Here is a 19,001-nt window from a genome sequence, read left to right on the forward strand (position 1 = left end):
CGCAAACATTCCTTTTCCCAGCAACCTCCTGGCGTGCTTCCGTACTTGTTGCAGTACGGCTTCGAGAAATCAGTCCGACTAGCCTCGAGCGAGTATGAATTACCGCATTCCAAAGCTAGCAGAGTCGGAAACTCGGCAGCCAGCTCTCCCGTGCTGGGATGAGGATGCCGTGAGCGAGGCTGATGTACGGCGCTTTGTCCACCGCAAGTCCCTTCTCAAACTGAATGAGTTTTGTTACCCCAGACACTGATCTCCCTTAAGAAACAGGCTCTTCCGATCCCTCTTTAGTCTTGGGAATCGAGGATAGACATTGCGGCATCTGGCAATCGGCCCCCAACTCAAAGTGCCATGCATCATTTGGCGATCAGGGAACAACGGCAACTGTTGGCGCCTTCGGACAACTTTTGCAGTTCAGCCATTTCCTCGGTACTGGGAGCTCTGGCATCTTCAGCGCGGACCAGCCTTCAGTGCAAGCGCCTTGTTGGGTTGGACGCAGAGCGGATGATCTTCGGGAATTGTCGCAGCAGCCGTTCCATATCGGTCCAGCAATCCCACATATCTGGTCCTATGGTCTGAGGTTTCCGGATCTCCTCACGAAGCCGAACGCTCAGCCCCAGCTTAAGTGGGCATACTGGAGATGGCCGCGCCACGAATATTCTCGAGGAGATTTTGAGAACTACCCCAAACTGAAGTTGACTACGCAATGGATGGTTCATGAGAAAACTATTCTACAGCAGTGCCTTCTGAGGAATGATGGCGACAATGATATCCAAATTGATGTGGAATTTTCCAAACCAATGGAAATCAGGGACCTGGATCAATTCTGCATGCCCAACGAATTCAACAGGTGGACAACCCGCAATCATTACGTGGGACCAGGGCCAAAAGGCTACAGTTGGGTCTGGATGCATAGATTCCCAGAGGCTAGTCTTGGGTGTGGGGCTACGCGAGCAACTGATTTTACGCCAAATTCTGTTGGCAATATCGACACGCGCCGTTCAGACACGTCGCCTGGGCGTAGCCCTTTGCCAAGAAATGAAGGTATAGAGACTGCAACACATAATTCATTGGAGGCAACTACGTAGATTTCCCCGGCTAATAAAACCTCATCATCTAGGTCACGAAGATGAGTCTGGGCCTTACGAGTCGTTCTATAGAGGAGATACCTTTGACGACCAAAAAGGGTCGACTCCTGACCCAGATAAAACCCAGGTGGAAAAGAAGACCCCATACGGAGTAACTGTCATTACTTCTGTCGCAAATGATGGACAAGTCCAACGTTTCGAAAACGGGATCACTCCGCAGAAGTGGCCTGTGGTTGTCAAGAGCCAGCAGATGCCAGAGCCAACTGATCGACGCCAAACTGTTGAGCTGGTCGTTGCATATAGACTGGTCCACTTCGCAACACCCGAGGTCCACTGGAAGGCCGCCATCATTCCCTATCAAAGCATGCATGTCGATCAATTTCTCAGAGAGCAAGCACCACTTCGCCCATTCCCAACCTCGATTTTCTCAACATTCAAAGAACACTATCCAAACAGAGAGCAGAGCAGGGACGACTTCGTCGACGGTGGTTGCATCGAATCTCCTGAGGATGTAAAGTGGTCACATCAAAACAAGGTTGAGGAAACAAAACGCGTCCAGACGCAACATGTACGTATGGATATCTTAGTCGGTACCCCTGGGCTATCATCACCACAGAACCACCTGGAATTCGTGATCCGAAGGAATTTAGAGCACATTCTGTCGGTTTGCTCAATCCAGGTGACGCCAGATAGTTCTGGTATCATTACTTCCACTGCCGTTCCACATTATTTGCATGATGTAAACGCAGTTGCTTTGACATGCGGCGACATGTCGGGCCATGCAATACGCTGGTCTTCTAGCTTGTAAGTCTTCCAGGTAACACCGAGGACATTGAATGTAGTAACCCTCGTATTTGTTTTAGTTTTGCATATCGATTTTTGGTTGAAGTCTACAAGAGACTTTGTCATCTTCCAAAGGAGCCAGACATTAATTCTATCCTCTCCCGAATCGAAACAACTTGTCGAGGCCATCTCAAGTGGCTTCACCTCATTCATCAAGAAGGAGACGGACGACGCTTTGAATCCAAGTATCAGGTCACAGGAAAGCCCATACTTCGGCCCCGCCGTGTCATCCGTTCTTGCCCATCGGAAGACAGTCTCCTTGACACAGGATTTCAGATCCTGAAAGCAGCAGCCTACACGGAACTATCAGCTGGGAACGATGTCGCGTATGAGCTAATGAGCAATTGGGCTCCTCCCTGGTTGGTGTTTATGGAAACCTCAGACAAGCGCTTGAAATATGCATGGCCGAGCGCTGAGGTTGAGGGCACTGGTGTCTTCCGGCTGAAAAAAACCACGTCTGGATCTGGCGAGCACTGAAGTCGCTGGAGAAATGTAATAGTCAAGCATGGAATCTAATGCTTAAGGTGTGTACCTTGAAAGAAACTACGGCGCTTGGAGTCAGCGTTCGAGTCAGCCTGCCGTTCCCGCTGACGAGCAGTAGAATTGTGACAGCGCGCCCACCCCGATTGCGAAGAACGATATCGCGAGGCTACGCAGGCATTTTGCTTCTGAAGTCTTCTTGCGTGAAGTTTATGGGCGATTCGTTACAGAAAATGATGTCTTGCGCCAACCTATGCTCGCTGTCACGAGGTCTACGAGGGAATCCAGATTCCTGTTACATGCCCGCGACACAGCGCTCTTCTACGACGAAATGTTTGATTTCTTTTCGGGCGATGCAGCCAACAAGGAAGGGTGGAGCAAAACAATAGATTGTCAGAAGTATCATGATGGAACCCAAGAATCAATCTGGAAAAATCCTTTGCGCCACGCGCTATGCGTTATGATGGGCACCAGAGGACTTAGTATCAACAGCAAGCTGCCGGATGAACTGGTTCAAACAGCGACAGAAGCTCTATTTCGCATGTGCAGCCCAAATGGTTCCTTTCCTGGACAGCAACACCTTTCGAGGAGGAATCCGCGATTTCGATCTACAGACAAAGACATGGACCGATATTATAATGCTAGTTTCGAGATACCATATATTCTATTGACCCATATGAGTCGATTAAGCGATGTTTACAACCGGCTTGCCTCGCCAATCATAGAGCCGACAAATTCCGAGCCAAACCTCGATGGAAGACTCAAAAGCAATATCCATTCACAAGGACCTGCAGGTAATGAGCAATTTCATCAAGCTCAGAGAGATGCCGGCCTCTGGATATGTGATTCAGGACAGCGTGAGATGCTTCTGCTTCTTTCGGAATTCGTTCTACAGCGATCACGAGCTCTTAATTCTGATGGTCGTGAGGTCTTGGGGAATGTCAGTCGAGCAAAGAATCATCAACGTTTCGTCATGAAGAAATCTGTGCCTTTCAACAATTCGATCGAATCCAGCAATATCATAGAGGATGAATGGTTGTTCAACTATCCGCAGTTCTTAATGACGAGGAAGCCCCTGAAGAGTGTTGTTTTCGAAACCGCTTCGGATGATCTGGAGACTGGGCCAGGGTTCTCAGAGGCTGACAGGATACCTAGACTATTCAACAGGTATGGTATGGCTTCTTTCAAGCATCCAAATACCGGAAGCTTACCCAGTACCGTGAACAGATATGATGAGGGAGAATTACGCTTTTGTGTCGTAGATGTCCCCAGCTCGAAGTCTATCGAGGGCGACCGGAGGGATCGCCGCCCCGACTGCCAATTTGGTACCTCTCCTGAGTTCCTTGAAAAACTGCTCACACCTGTCAGGACAGAGCGAGATTCTAAAAAACGTCTGCTTTACTTTTCCAGGGCTAACGGGGAAATCGTTTCCATCTGCTTTGGCGCAAGTGAAACCTCTGAGGGACGAAACATGATGGACTTCTTTCGAAGGCATTCTCGCCACGAAAAGCACGCCATCGACCGATGCAGTATCGTTCATAACTCCTGGGAAACGGAATTGCATTTGAGTTACTACCAAATCCTAGACGAATCTAATAATATGTGGCCTGGAATCCCTCCGTTCGAGAGCGAGCCGTTTCCTGGAAGTCGGGGGAAGAAAATTGCCCGGGCTTCGACCAGTTTTCGATTCAACGGTGACCTTTTTGACCGCTATTGGACATGCCATTGGCTCGCATACGTTCACAAAGGCTTGGAAAATGGCTGGCATGGGTCTCACAATTGTCTTAACAGACCGAAGGACCGCCAGCGAAAAGTTCTTGAGCAACGATTCTTTGCTGAAATACTTACGAACTTGACGTTGAGCGCTGGAGACATTTTGGCAGAGATAAAGTCCTGCTTGGGTGTTAAATCAGGATCATTTTCCAGCCCCATTCCCAACATAGATGCGTACTCATCTTGGAGCGCTCTCTGGGCGGGGTTCGAGCCTCTGCTCCAGACGTTGGAAGAGGATCTTGCATCCACTCAAGTCATTGTTGATCAATGGGAATCAAGAGAGGAGGAAAGAGGGAAAGAAAAGCCTCGCTGGACTCGTGATCGTGAGAGAAAATATGGAGCCTCGATCACGAAACTCCATCGTGAGATCAAGCGTCAGACTAGCACGCTACAATACCTACACGCGAATATCAGGTCATTGCGCGAATCCTGCTCAAATCGCCTCGTCAGAGCCCGAGAGGAACTCAGCTTTCGCAGCGAGCAGAACATTGCGTCGTTCACATATGTCACAGTCGTCTTCCTACCCCTTGGTTTTATCGCTAGCATTTTCAGCATGAATGGGTCTCCAGAAACAAGTCTTGTGATCAACATGGTGGTCACTTCAGTCGTTGCACTGGCTATCACGGTTTTCGTATTGATGAATGCCAAGGCTCTCGCAAGCGTCGTGGACAAGGTATCAAGCAATTTCAGCAAGCTCACTAATGATACGATGCGATCCAGTTTGATCATCCAGGGCCGGGAAGGACTGAAACTCAAGCACAAGGCTCATAACGGTGGCCGCCTCAGCCCAGACTCTAGGCGAGATTCTTCGAAAGACAAGATTCCGCGGAGATTGGTATTTTGGACTGGTTACATCTTCTTTGAGGTACCCGCGAGGAGAATTGCACTTGCCTGTCGCGCACTTGCACGGCCGCGAAACAATCTCAATGATCTTGAAGATTTAATAAAGTTCGCGCGCAAGAAAGCTGGATTCGACAACAACGAAGCGCCCGCCACGCCAATTTCAGCCGCGAACGCCGTACAATTCCTCTCCAAGACTACCGGACACGTGGCTATAGATTTTCATGGAAAAAGGATTGCTCGCGTCCTTCTAGGATTCATCCTAGTACCAGTTTTCCTGGCGACCTGGATCTGTCAGATCCTCTACTTCAACATTTTAGATATGCTCAATCTTCTCGGAGGTAGGTTCTCCAAGAACTTATTTTATCAGTACCGATGATTTCTTAACGAACGCGGACAACGCAGAACTACTACGCAGCGGGCTATACTATGCATTTTTGGCTGATGTCGACGGATCTGACTCTGCTCTGATATCCAAGCTGACGGAGCCGCCGCAATACTTGCGGCCGATTAGGGGCATCAGGAATTATCTCAGGCCACGAGAGGAAAGGTTTGAACCGATATCACGTGAAACTTCGTCGCTCTCGAGTGGTAGTGAGTTTTGAAATTAACACTCCTGTCTTGAGATCAATTCCTAGGTATCTTGACGAGCGTTAGCTGCCCAAAAGCAATTGGCGGTATCTGCCTAGGCGGTTGGAGGGGCTGTCTTGCCTGGACTGTACATAGGCGCAGGACCTCATGCTGTCGGTCTCATCGTAGCAGCAGGGTATAACTGTCAGAATATATAAATCCCCTAATCTGCACACTGTCAGCGCTTTTTGATTCCGACAATAACCAACGTTTGGGCCACGTGTTGTGTCTTGGGTGCTCCATGGAAGGTTGAATACATTGGGCTGTAATGGAGTGGCAGGCGAGCAAGTCCATGATGTTTGAACAGACATGCAGAAAGCTCTCAAAGTGATCGTACCATTGATATGCCTCTATTCCAAGTCAGTATCGCTGTCCCGTGATAAAAGTTGCCACGTTTGCACTGAATTGCAGTTACAGATGGCACTTTCCTGCGTAGCAAAGATAGATACCCGTGTGTAAGTGTGCAGTCTGAAGATGTCTCTTTTAGGCGCAAGATTTAATCTCTGACTGATGACTTGGTCACACAATAAGATGAATATCGATGCCATTTCTATAAGAATTGTCTATTCAAAGTCCACACAGGATGTTCCTCATGCTAGGACTAAAGTCTGGAATGTCCTGGAAACACCAGTAATTATCAAACCAGAAGAACCGTGACTGTTTAGTACACAGCTTCTCCCCCCAAATTCTGGACCGAATGAACCATCGAGGTCCTCCCTCTGATTGCGGTTTTGACGGCGCAAATCTATCACCAGCCCTCTACCTCCTCTGCGTCAACTCCTCCCACTGCACACCAGCCCACTCCTCCAGATACCCAGCCTCGCCATCAGCAGTGCCCGTCGGGACGCAGTCCGTAGCGCAAGTGCCAACGATGACAGTGCCCCAGTCCATGCCCTCAAGCCCATCCTCCTCGCTCTCCAGCTCGGCGATGGCGCCCGGCACGAGCTGCACCTCAAAGACCCTCTCGCCGCGGCAGTTGGGGCAGGGCGGCACGCGACCGCCCGCCCCGTCGTGTAGCCTCCGGCCCACGGCGTCCGTCTTGCTGTACAGCAGCGGCTGCCCGTTGAACTCGTAGCGGATGCACTGGTCCGGGTTCTGCGCGAGCCGGTCCGCAAACTTCTGGAACGTGCTGTCGATCGTGCTCTCGAACACGTCCTTGTCCTCCTTGCCGCCGCCTGAGCCGGCCCCGGCGCCGTCGTCGATGTCCATGCTGGTCGGGACATCTTTCGGCGCCGGGATTGGGTCAAGTGTCTCGTAGTCTGCGTCGGCGAGGTAGCTCAAGGGGTACAGCTTTGGCTGCTCGGACTCTGACGGCCACGGCTCTGGCGGGGGAGGAGGGCCGAGTTTCTCGGCTTCTTGGGGGTTGTTGAGGGATAGTGTTTCGGCAAAGGTCTTGGGTAGGTCTTTCGTGGAGTACTTGGATGATGTCGGTTCGGACTCCGGTTCGGGCTGTGGTGATTTTGTTTGTGTTGTCTCGGCGCTTCCTGTGCTAAATGGGTTTCCGGAAGGCTTCGCGAAGGGATTCGCGCCAGCAGAACTGCCGCCTGAGGAGAACGGGTTCGCTGCTCCGCCGGCCCCAAACGCTCCTTTGCCTTGGACGCCGAATAGTGCCTCGCCCAAGCCCTTTTCCTTCTCCTTCCTCTCCGCCTCAGCCTTCTCTTTCTCTTCCTTGTCCTGTTGCTCCTTCTCTTTGCGTTGCTTAGCCTTCGCAGCCGCCTCAGCCGAAATTCGCACTCCCCTCAGGGCACGTATGCTCCCCTCCTTCCGCCGACATGACTTCCGCCGGCACGAGAACACGTATAACCGCCTCTCGTGGCCTGGGAAGCGCTCGTTTAGCTCGGCATTGAGCTGGAGGAGGACCACCATGAGGTCATTGCAGACCTTGCAGCGAGCGAGAGATGAGGATGGTGCTTTGGAGGAATCGAGCCATTCCTATGGAGGACAAGTCAGCTTCTGCGGTTTTGTTCGTGCTTGTGGTCTTCTTGGATGAGATGGCCGGCTCACTGGTCTGCCCCCTAGGCGGCTGATTGTGTCCTCGTCTGCATCTTTGGAAGCGTATCCGAGGAGGACATTGGTTTCTGTATAGTCCTGATCTTCGTCGAGCGAGTCGTCACTGTCGTATGGCGCCATTTTGTCTTGCTTTGCAGAGATCGCCGTCGTTATACACCAGCTGCATCGGATGGCGGGGTTCGAAATTTGTCTTGGAGCTCGCAGCTCACAACAACTTTAAAGTGGGTCCTTCTTATCAGCTCTGATAAGCATGTGAGTGGTTTGGGGAGAAGCCTGCTAATGTCACATCGTCCAGCTTCGCTGTCGAAATTCTGCTGAGCTGCCCCAGATTGGCTTGAAAGAAGACTATACCCATGCTGGCATATGTAGACTTGATTAGGCTGCCGAGGACGTTGACGAAAAGGGACCACATGGTACCGATGCGTCTCTATACCGTTGGCCATTCTGATATAGACACTATAAACGCCTTGCCTCTACAATGGTATCATCTCTTCGACGTACATCTATCTTTTCCCGTTACATGCTGTCATTGGGTCCGTCCATGCCTGGACCTGGGCCACCTTGACGCCCCATTTGCCTGGCCTTCAGCAGCTCGTCGCAGAGTAGCAGGTTCGAGGCAATACCAGCGCTGGATGCAACGCAATTCCTCAGCACGCGGAAAGAGTCGAAGACACCCTCCAAGGTTGGGTCCATGGGCTCGCCTGTAGACAGATCCAAGCCGACGATTGCACCTTCGCGGTGCTCGTCTTGGAGCGCAGCCACTGTAATGAGGATTAGTAGACGGTCTGGATTGGTGAGAAGATGAGTTGCACTCACAAGCATCCTGGATATCGTGGCCAGCGTTCGCCGCCAGCGTCTTGGGAATGATCAGGAGCGCATCTGCGAACGCCTCAACACCCCACTTGGCCTTGCCCTTGACAGTCTTTGCAAAAGCATCGCTCTTCAGGTGCGCCGCGCACGCGACCTGGAAAGCACCACCACCAGGCACAACGCTCTTGTCGACAATCATGTTATACACGCTCCTCAGACCATCACGGACCGCATCTGTGACTTGTGTGATGGTGTGCGCATTGGGGCCCTTGATCAGTAGCGTGACTGACTTGGGGTCCTTGACGTCCTCAATGAATGTGTACTTCTCCTCGCCCAGCTGCTGCTCATAGACTTGACCAGCCCAGCCTAGCACGTCGGGTGACAAGTCATCGACGCTGTTCTGTGAAATGCCACCGCAGATGAGCTGTAATCTCTCCATGTTCCTCCTCTTGGCACGTCGGAGTGCTAGGATACCGTTCTTCGCCAGAACGTCCAGCGAGAGAGGGTCAATACCCTTCTGGTTGATGATGACGAAGTTCTTCTTGGGATCATTGCCGCAAACCTCCTTCTTCAACTCCACAATCTTCTTGAGCTTGGCGTCCACGAATCGGCGCTCACTGTCAACGAGCTTGTCCCGCTGGTCAGCGCTCGAGTAGAAGAAGCTCGAGTTGATCTCGGTCTTCTCGTACTCCAAGCTAACGTTCAGTGTCAGGATAAACGCGTTTTCCACCCTCTTAGGCATGTCTGGGTGTCGTGCACCGTGGTCCAGCGCCAGTCCCTTGATCAACTGAGTGTCGCTTGCTGTACGGTGCTGCATCTTCATGATCTCAACCATGTGTAGATCGGGCTTGGTACCGGCCTCGTAGATGGCCAGGACGGCGTCCACAATATCAGGGGTAAGTTTGTTTGCCAGCGTAGCGTTCAACTTTGTCGCCAGGGATGTCCGCGCCACGTTGAGGAGCAGCTCACGATCCACCTCCTTGGAAAGCTTAAACGAGTCCAGAAACTTCAAAGCCTCGGTCTTGGCTATCTCGAAACCATCGGTGATGATCCGGGGGTGCAGGCCTTCGCTGATGTAACGGTCGGCTTGCTTGAGCAGCTCGCCGACGAGCAGGACGACCGAGGTGGTACCGTCGCCGCAGATGTCGTCTTGGGCGGTGGCAGCACGGGCAATCATGACGGCGGTGGGGTTCTGGATCTGCATCTCACGGAGGAGGACGTTGCCGTCTTTGGTGAGCTTGATTTGGCCGGCGCCATCGACGAGCCTGTGGTCGACGCGTTGAGGGTCAGTTCAGATTGCGCTTGAGAGCAAAGGACAAGCATATGTCGGGAAAGGCAGGCGTACATCTTGATCGTGCCCAGGGGGCCGAGGTTGGACTTGAGGACATCTTGCAGACCCTCACCGGCGCTGATGTTGACCTTGAGAGCTTCGCCCCGCCGCTGTAGACAGATACCCGTTAGCAGAGGATGTGGAGGGGTTCACGGAAAGGAGCTCCGTACTCTTGACTCGGCCTTGGGGTTGAGGAGTTGTGCCGCCGACATCTTGACAGAGTGCGATCGAGAAGGAGGGCTGAGCAGTCGCGTGTGAGCTTTCCAGGGGGGTGAGAGAGCTCGAGGGGATGCAGTCGTCTTCTTCAGGCCGCCGCGGTGTGATGAAGCTGCAAGCTGCTCTGTGTCCCTCTCTCCGCGTTCACCTTCTAGAATTTTTGGCCTTGCCGCTAGGAGACGCTGCCGGCAGGGGTAGGGGACGTGGGGCCGCCTGGCAGTCCTGGACAGTGCAGGAGGAACCCGACAGGAGGGAGAGCTTGGGCCAGCCAGGCGGTGTCAACCTTGGAAGCTCCTGGAATGGGAGGTACTTGTCATCTCACGCGTTTCAGTGCACATGCAAGGTACTCGCCATCCACAGGGCTGCATGAGACAATGACAAGTGTTTGGAAATGTTCCACCACTTCTCCCCCATCCCATAGACCCGTCAAGCTTTCGTGAGCAGGTGGTTGCTTCCTCATCATACTCGAGCCAGTGAGGGGACGACGTGCGCGTCTTTGTACTTGTAACAGAAGGAGGCATGCTTGAGCCTTGTTTTTAATCTTGCCGTGTATTGATTCTCTTGTTTACTTTGCATCCCTTTGACCGTTGCTCTGTCGACTCGGTCAACATACGTCTGAGCTCGGCTCCGTCTGATCTTACCTACGTCGACCTTGTCGATCTCATTGATTATCCTGATCCTGATCCTGATCCGAAGCAAGGATGAAGTGGCTTGATAGCTTCAAAGCGGCCATCCCTGGTCTGCTTGCTTCACCAGGAGCAGACAATACGGACACGTCGCAGTCTGTCTTGGTTGACGATGCCGCGAGCAATGTGAGACAGGTTGCTATTATAGGTCAGTGGGCCGTTCAGCCACGGGCAGCATCGAACACGTGTTCCTGTTACCCATGCCATGCATGGAACTGGGCATGAAATCCTTTTCAAGAGGGGCCTCGATATGAAAGGCAGCACCACGGGTGGACTTTTCAATGTACTATCTGGTCCTCGCTGCTGACACGATCTCTAGGTGCGGGTGCTGCCGGCTCTTCCGCTGCGTATCACTTATCGAAGTATGCCTCTGAAGCTGGAGTAGAATTAAACATAACTGTTTATGAGAAGACGGACCGCATCGGTGGCCGGACTCTGACGGTCGATGCTTACGGCATCCCCTCGGAGCCTGTCGAGGTTGGAGCCAGTATTTTCGTCGACGTTAATAAGATTTTGTGGAATGCTAGCCAGGACTTCGATTTGGATCTCCGGGACCCCTATGGCGACGCCGATCGACTGACCGTGATCTGGGATGGCGACAACTTTGTGTACGAGTCTGCCTCCAGCACCTCATGGTGGTGGGATATAACGAAGCTACTATGGAAGTATGGCACGTCACCGTATAAAGCACAGAAGCTTATGCAGTCGACCGTGGCCACGTTCCTCAAGCTATACGAGGAGCCATATTTCCCCTTCAGATCGTTGAGCACGCGGGCGTTTGAGTTGGATCTGGTGAAGGTCACCAGCGTGACTGGGGAGCAATATTTGGCCGACAACGGCATCTCTGCGGCATTCTCACATGACATTGTCGAGGCGGCCACGAGGGTCAACTACGCATCTAACCTCGACTCCATCCATGGTCTTGATACGATGGTCTCTATGGCGCCCGAGGGAGCCAAGGCAGTGGTCGGTGGCAACTGGAAGATTTTCGAACGGATGGTTGCAAAGTCGGGAGCTCACCTCTACCTGAACACCTCAGTCTCTTCCATCTCTGTGGGAACGAAGCCGGGAGCGGCAAACCCCAAATACTTGGTCAACGGCGGCTCGGCTGGCGTCGCTTTCGACAATGTTGTCCTTGCCACACCATACCAGTTCAGCGACATCAAGACCTCCGACGACGTCCTCCAGACCGCCATCGACGAGATTCCCTATGTGAAGCTATACGTCACGCTGTTCGCCTCTCCCTTCCAGCTGAGCGCCGAGTATCTCGGTCTCAAGCCTGGCGCCCAGGTCCCTACGAGCGTCCTCACCGCTTTCGCCAAGGCTGCCGACGGCAGCTCGGGCCTCGAGGGCGCAGGCAAGACGGGATTTTTTTCCATCAGTACTCTACGTTCCATCACCAACCCATCGACCGGCAAGACGGAATATCTGTACAAGATCTTCTCGCCCATGGAGGTCACATCCGAGTTCCTCTCCTCTGTCCTGGGTGTCGAGGTCCCTAAGACGCTCACTGGCGCGGCCCCTGCAGCTACACCTGCTGGAGACAACGATACAGTTGTCGTGGAGCCAGTCTCGTGGCTGCACAAGCATGTTTTTCACTCTTACCCCAAGGCCCTGCCGCGGGTCACGTTCCAGGATCCTATCGTTGGCAACGGAGTCTACTATACGTCTGGTATGGAAGGCTTCATCTCAACAATGGAAACGAATGCTCTTATGGGCAAGAATGTGGCCAGGCTAATTGTGGATGACGCATTGGGCCTGAGCACAGGGCATGCGGTGACTGAGGAGAAGGAGACGGAGAGCATGGAAGCGGACGAGACTGTTATGGTTGCGGAGAAGCAGACAGAGGTGAAGAGTGAGGAGTCGCATGTGGCTGCTGAAGAGCTGTAGGTGACCTTGTTGCAGCGGTTTTGGGCGGAGTTCGTCAAGATATCGTTCCTGAGGTAGGTACTCAGACTAGACGTGATTGATGAGGGAATGGATTGGGGAATTATTTGGTTTCGTTGAGGCTCGGAATATTTCTATCGGGAAGGAAAGGAGTAGGCATAGCGAGACCAGGAATTGGACATGGGAGATTAGTTCCAACAGTTGAGTATGGCACGGTATCTTTGCACACCATGGAAAGGAATGTGACTTGAGACCACTGCTACAATAAAGTAGAAACGCTGTCAAGTTCCCTGAGGAAATTATTAAACATTTTAGCCTGTTATGTTGGGCGCAGAAGTGCCCTCCTTGTGAGCAATGTCCTGGACGAAACGCGACGTGTGTATCATTTCGGCTCAGGAAAGAAAGTTCGCCTGGTCGACTTTCCCTGCTAGAGCCCGTAGGCATGTGACTGGGTTCTTTCGAAGGAGGAAGATATCATGGTCTGGTACACATACCAACTGAGCCAGGATCTTTATGTATATACATGTATGGAAGGCAAGTGACTTGTATTCTCAAAGCGAAAAGAGGAACGATCTGTGCGCACGGAGTCTTAACTTGCTGGTACGAGAGTGCCCCTTTCGTGCATCTGCAGGTAGCATGCCAGATCAGACGCTGCTTTGCGCCTTGCCTTCCTTGGCCTAGCGGAATCGATGTCCGTGCGTCATGTGGCAAGCTCAGGCCTCCCAGCGGCCTGGGCCAATTTTCATTCACTCGCTTAGAATGACGCAGCAACCACGACCGGGGGCCTCCCCTGTGCCTGCCTTCCCAGAGGTCTAGGCTGATCATCTTCTATCAGTAGCAGGTGCAGTGACAGGGCTTTGCGAGTTCATTCTCCTTCAACCTCTCGCAACATCCAGCACCTTTCCACCTTTCCCTCGCATCGCTGGCCCGGAACTGAAAACAGCGTACAGCCTTCCACGCCATCTTGACTGTCGCTGACCTGTCAAGATGTTCGTCCTGCGAAATGGTGAGTCCTCATTGCACTGCACTGTCCTGCCTTGCCGACTTGTTGCCCCGCCAATCTGCATAAACACCAGCACACACACCCCTCAGTCACATCATCGCCACTGGTCTCTGGCCAGGGAGCTGGAACCCAACCATCCATTCTATCACACCCAAGACTTTGTCTTGTTTCACTTCCAACCAACACCAACTAACATCTGTCTCAGTCAGCAAACTCATCTTCGGCGCTGGTGGCCAAGAGTCCATGATCGAGCTCCCCCAGGGCCAACTCTACCTAGTCCGACCTCTCTCTCCAAAGGGCTACTCCGAGCTCATCTTCAAGGATGCCTCTGCTCGCATCCGAAGAACCGGTCAGGATTTCCAGTACCAACTAGTCGTCCAGCGCGTCTTTGAGGAAGGTGAAGCCGAGTTGCTAGCCGAGGAAGAAGGTGAGGACGCTGAAATCGACGCTCTTGCATCCGATCGCGACGAGAAGACATTCCTCCTCGACGAGGCCATCCACTTCCGCGTCAAGAATAGAGAGACTTCGACTGAGAAAGTCCTTTGCTGGAAGGATCTCAGCGGTGACGCGGGCGACGTCTTCGAGTTCGTGTGCGACCCAGCCGCAGGTGGCCAGCAGATCGAGCAATTCGAGCTCGTGGCAAAGCAGTGCCAGTACGAACGCAAGTACCGCAAACCTTTCACAACGGCTTCCGACCAGGATCTGCAGCAGTTCGAGTTCGACGAGCAGCCTATACCCCAAGCGAGTCCTATTCACAGCCCCACCCTTGGTCGTTCCATCGACTCAGTTGATCAGATGTCTCTGAACAAGCGCCCAACTACTACCAATATTGGGGTCAAGAGGGGCAAGCAGCCAGCCGAGGAAGAACACGAGGAGACGTCTCCCAAGGCAAGAAGTACCGCTCCTCCCAAGTTCGAAGCTGCACCGGAGCCGAGTGAGCTATTAGCTGCCGAGTCTGCGGAGCTTCACTTCTTCGACTTTCCCTCGGGCGCCTTCGTCCTGCAGGACGCCTCTGTCACTGCAACAGTCACTGAGGTTGGCAACTGGAAGTACTGGCTCAATGTGGAGAGCAAGGACCGCAGCTGGCTTGGCATCCCCGTCATTGCCGACATCAACCCTGTGTTCAACTTTGAGTTCTTATCCTTCATCTTCAATCAGTTCTCTGATGATGGCTCTGCCTACTCGTGGCTGCTACGGTTTAAGGATCAGACACAGCTCGAGCGTTTCCAGGAAGGGCTGCTTCGGGCTCTTTGGGAGCAGCTGAACGAGATCAAGTGGACGAAAGTAAAGGAGACAGAGCGTGACTATGTTACGGATGCCTTTGCAGATCTTGCGATGGAGGACGCTGAAGCTCAGGAGGCTGAGCCTGAGGAAGAGGAAGAGCATACCGAGGAGGAGGAAGAAGAGGACGATGACGCCCCCCGGAGCGAGCACTACGACAGCGACGAGGACGAGGACGACGTCGCGGTCAAGCCAAACGACAAGGAGACAAACAAAGCCATCGCCGTTGGCTACAAGCATGACCGGTCATTTGTTGTTCGGGGCTCCAAGATCGGCGTCTTCAGGCATACGCCCAACAATAAGCTCGAGTTCAGCACCACCATCTCCAAGGTCGAGACTCCTGATGGCAAGCTCTTCACGCCCAAGAAGGTGATGCTGCACAACGAGGACAACAATATGATCTTGCAAAACGACACCGATCCTAACAAGCTCTACCGCATGGATCTTGAGTACGGCAAAGTTGTCGACGAGTGGAAGATCCATGATGATATCGACGCCATCACGTTTGCTCCGGAGAACAAATTCGCACAGATGACGTCCGAGCCCACCTTCCTCGGTATCAGCCGCAACGCCCTCTACCGAGTCGATCCTCGACTGTCGGGCAACAAGCTCGTTGACTCACAACTGAAGCAATATGTCTCCAAGAACGACTTCTCGTCCGTCGCAACTACAGAGAAGGGCCACATTGCTGTTGCCTCTAACAAGGGTGATATCCGACTATTCGACCGACTCGGCATCAACGCAAAGACGCATATTCCCGCCCTCGGCGAGCCCATCATCGGGCTTGACGTCTCTGCTGACGGTCGTTGGGTGTTGGCAACTTGCCGTACGTACCTGCTCCTCATCGACGCGCAGCAAAAGTCTGGCAAGAATGAGGGCAAGCTTGGCTTTGAGAAGTCCTTCGCCGCAGATGCAAAACCACAGCCCCGCCGTCTGGCGCTGACGCCGGAGCACGTTGCCCAATTCGCCTACGAAACCGGCAAGGGAGTGTCTTTCACCCCAGCCAAGTTCAACGCCGGCCAGAACTCGGAGGAGACTTCAATCATCTCGGCCACGGGCCCTTATGTGATCGAGTGGAACCTCAAGCGGGTCCTGAGGGGACAGAAGGCGCCGTACATGATCAAGCGCTATGCGGATACTGTCAAGGCGGATGACTTCCGATTTGGAAGCGACCGCAACGTCATCTACGCGCTGCCGAACGAGGTCAACATGCTGCAGAAGGAGAAGCTCAAGCGACCTACCCGCGAGAGTATCGCGGGCCCGAGTACGAGACGCAGCGCTGGTGCCTATTCCACGCCTAGGAGGGGTGGTCCTGTTGACCGGCTGAGGAAGGAGGATATCGTCAACTCGCCATACTAGATGTCGGATATTGGCCTTAGTGGCTGCAGTGTGTTGTGAGATACCTCGACTAGCGTGTTAGCTTTACAGTGGGATCGCCCTTCCTCTAGGCGAGCTTAGTGTCGTTGCCTCAAAACGAGAATCAAGGGGCTTTGAATGTGGGGACATATGAGGGACAACAAGGGCAGGGACAGCACCGGAGTGGCTTATTTGATTTCACAGCTTGGGGCGTTTTACCAACAATACGGCTTGTTCGGTCCCTCCTGGGATCGAGACTTCTTTTTTGTCCTTGATTTCGCTTCACCTTGACTGATTACCTACTGCGTGCTTCTTTTCTGTCTATTTTTGACAAGTGCTTAGATACCTCCCCCATGCGAGTGCGTATAAGAATGAAATGGTTCCAGGCCCACCTTATTTCTTGCCGTTCATGCTGTGACTGAAACAGGCTGGGCTCTATGGGTGAATGACGTGGGATCATGATACATAAGATAGATACCTTAGATAGCTGGAATACCAAACGATTGATCACTTACTGCAGAGGGCAACGGTATCTGATATGTGACACTAGATATTATGGCACTGATTCATACAACGGCTCACGAGAATGTTCCAGAAGGGAAACGCCTGTATTGTGCCTATTCCGAGACTCCAACTCCAAATGCTACAAGTAGTGATAACCGGAACTATGTGGGTTTTGTAGGTTAGGTTGTGTCATCCGTCCAACCACCCACCCAATCTTGCTTCTCAAGCGGTAGTGCCACAGTGTATGTGTCGAAACGATTTCCCTGGTAATTCTCAGTTCAGTGTTTGCCACACCATGTCATTTCTCAATATTGACTCCACGGGTGGCTGCCCGACTTTGGACGTCCGCGGGCTTTCTAGGACGCCTCTTCGGTCTCTTTGTCGCCAGCCTTTCCGCCCGTGACAGTCTCTACGGCACCCTTGATCTTGTCGTTGATCTTCTCCTTCAAGGGGATCTTGGGTGGTCCATTGCCGACGGGGATGCCGCCCTGGCCCTTGCCTACGGTAGCGTCCAGCCGCTTCATTTCGGTGACAAACTGCTTGCCCCACCACGCGGACGTGTACTTGAACACATACTTCTCCAGTTTTCGGTAGTTGGCCTCGCGCTGCTCGGCCGACATGGTCACAGCATCATGGATCGCATTTGCCATGTCCTCCGTGTTCCAGGGGTTGACGATCAGGGAGCCAGAGAGGGACTGCGCGGCACCGGTGAACTCGGACAGGATCATGACGCCGTGGCGCTCGCGCTGCGTGGCGATGTACTCGTACGAGACCAGGTTCATGCCGTCACGCGTCGAGGTCACGAAGCAGGCGTCGGAGACGGCGTACAGGGCCGTCAGCTCCTCGAAGCTGACGCTCTGGTGCAGGAAGTGGATGGGCATGAACTCGATCGTGCCAAACCGGCCGTTGATGCGGCCGACGAGCTCATTCACCACTGCGCGCAGGTTCTGGTACTCTTCGACGTCCTGCCGAGATGGCACGGCAACCTGTACCAAGACAATCTTGCCGATCCACTCGGGATGCTCTGTCAGGAAGACCTCCAATGCGTGAAGCTTCTGAGGCACGCCCTTGATATAGTCCAGTCTGTCAACACCAACGATGAGCTTGACGCCCTCGAACTTGCGTGCCAGCGCAGCGATACGCTCCTGGACCTTCTGTTTCTTAAGGCCTTCGACGAACTTTTCCGGGTCGATACCAATGGGGAAAGCGCCGACAGTTACAAACTTCCCGTTGAAGTCGACGCCATTGGGTGTTGTTGTTGCTGACAGGATACGGCTGCATGAGGACAAGAAGTGACGGGCATAGTCATAGGTGTGGAAGCCGATCAAGTCACAGTGCAGGACGCCATACAGGAGGGCCTCGCGGACGGGGATGATACGGTAGACTTCGGAAGAGGGAAAGGGAGTGTGGAGGAAGAAGCCGATCTTGACGTTCTTCTTGGAGTCGCCAATCAGCTCCCGCAGCATCTGGGGAAGGAGCATAAGGTGGTAGTCATGGACCCAGATCATGTCATTGTCCTCGACGTCGGCGACGACAGTCTTGGCAAAGAGCTGGTTGACTTCATGGTAGGCGGCCCAGGCAGACTCGTCGAAGGTGATCTCGCCGGGGTGGTAGTGGAAGAGTGGCCAAAGAATCTCATCTGTGTAACAGGATGTCAGCACAATGTGGCGTGGTGTTGCGGGAGGGGGTCAGGACAGGGCGGGGAGCATACTGGAGAAACCATTGTAATGCTTGTCGGCCAGATCGTCGTCGATGAAGACCGGGTGAGCATTGCACTCCTTCTTGAGCATGTCCTTCATGTGGCCAGTCTCGTTTTCGGGTACTTGCAAACCAGGCCAGCCGTACCACTCGTAGGTCATGGTCTTGGACAGACCGCTCAGGCCGGTGACAAGGCCACCAGAGGACATGGAGAAATTGTACTGGCCATCGTCACTGCGCTTGATGGTCAGGGGCAGGCGGTTCGAGATGATGCGTAGGCGGCTGTTGCCGTTTGTGTTGGGCTCTTCGTTCGGCATGCTGAAGGTATGTAATGTAGGATATTGTCGATGCGACCGAGAATGCGCCCTGCTGTATTTGTTGGCCTCGTATGGACGGTCGCAATGGGGCTTGGATGGTTTTCTCTGTGTTTAAGAGGTTCCTTGTCTAAGAACAGGCAGGTCCTGGAGGAATCGACCGATGGGAGGAGGACAGGCTCAGTCGATGGCGGGGTGGGTATATTGGGCCTGAGGTGACTGTTGAGTGGTGCACTGGATTGGGCGACGAGAGGT

General features: G+C 53.2%; 6 protein-coding genes across 6 annotated transcripts; 3 read left to right on the forward strand and 3 right to left on the reverse strand.

The window, feature by feature from the left end:
- Positions 1-94: 94 nt before the first annotated feature.
- On the forward strand, positions 95-5,626 carry J7T55_003887 (uncharacterized protein; the record flags this gene model as incomplete). Its single annotated transcript, XM_053143240.1, has 7 exons — positions 95-184; positions 369-1,041; positions 1,118-1,889; positions 1,983-2,113; positions 2,197-2,287; positions 2,541-5,362; positions 5,427-5,626. 7 exons carry the CDS (start codon positions 95-97, stop codon positions 5,624-5,626), a joined length of 4,779 nt encoding a protein of 1,592 aa, XP_052994130.1.
- Positions 5,627-6,410: 784 nt separating this feature from the next.
- Positions 6,411-7,781, reverse strand: J7T55_003888 (uncharacterized protein; the record flags this gene model as incomplete). Its single annotated transcript, XM_053143241.1, has 2 exons — positions 6,411-7,583; positions 7,656-7,781. The coding sequence occupies 2 exons, from the start codon at positions 7,779-7,781 to the stop codon at positions 6,411-6,413; spliced, it is 1,299 nt and encodes a 432-aa protein (XP_052994131.1).
- Positions 7,782-8,177: 396 nt separating this feature from the next.
- Positions 8,178-10,013, reverse strand: J7T55_003889 (t-complex protein 1 subunit zeta; the record flags this gene model as incomplete). The annotated part of the gene is made up of 4 exons (XM_053143242.1): positions 8,178-8,422; positions 8,478-9,736; positions 9,817-9,911; positions 9,972-10,013. 4 exons carry the CDS (start codon positions 10,011-10,013, stop codon positions 8,178-8,180), a joined length of 1,641 nt encoding a protein of 546 aa, XP_052994132.1.
- A 705-nt stretch (positions 10,014-10,718) lies between these two features.
- On the forward strand, positions 10,719-12,593 carry J7T55_003890 (prenylcysteine oxidase; the record flags this gene model as incomplete). The annotated part of the gene is made up of 2 exons (XM_053143243.1): positions 10,719-10,851; positions 11,023-12,593. 2 exons carry the CDS (start codon positions 10,719-10,721, stop codon positions 12,591-12,593), a joined length of 1,704 nt encoding a protein of 567 aa, XP_052994133.1.
- A 984-nt stretch (positions 12,594-13,577) lies between these two features.
- On the forward strand, positions 13,578-16,233 carry J7T55_003891 (uncharacterized protein; the record flags this gene model as incomplete). The annotated part of the gene is made up of 2 exons (XM_053143244.1): positions 13,578-13,596; positions 13,799-16,233. 2 exons carry the CDS (start codon positions 13,578-13,580, stop codon positions 16,231-16,233), a joined length of 2,454 nt encoding a protein of 817 aa, XP_052994134.1.
- Positions 16,234-17,090: 857 nt separating this feature from the next.
- Positions 17,091-18,749, reverse strand: J7T55_003892 (trehalose-phosphate synthase; the record flags this gene model as incomplete). Its single annotated transcript, XM_053143245.1, has 2 exons — positions 17,091-18,373; positions 18,446-18,749. 2 exons carry the CDS (start codon positions 18,747-18,749, stop codon positions 17,091-17,093), a joined length of 1,587 nt encoding a protein of 528 aa, XP_052994135.1.
- Positions 18,750-19,001: the final 252 nt, after the last annotated feature.

The sequence above is a fragment of the Diaporthe amygdali genome (assembly GCF_026229845.1).
Source record: "Diaporthe amygdali strain CAA958 chromosome Unknown NODE_13_length_1014660_cov_65_381101, whole genome shotgun sequence".
NCBI lineage: Eukaryota > Fungi > Ascomycota > Sordariomycetes > Diaporthales > Diaporthaceae > Diaporthe > Diaporthe amygdali.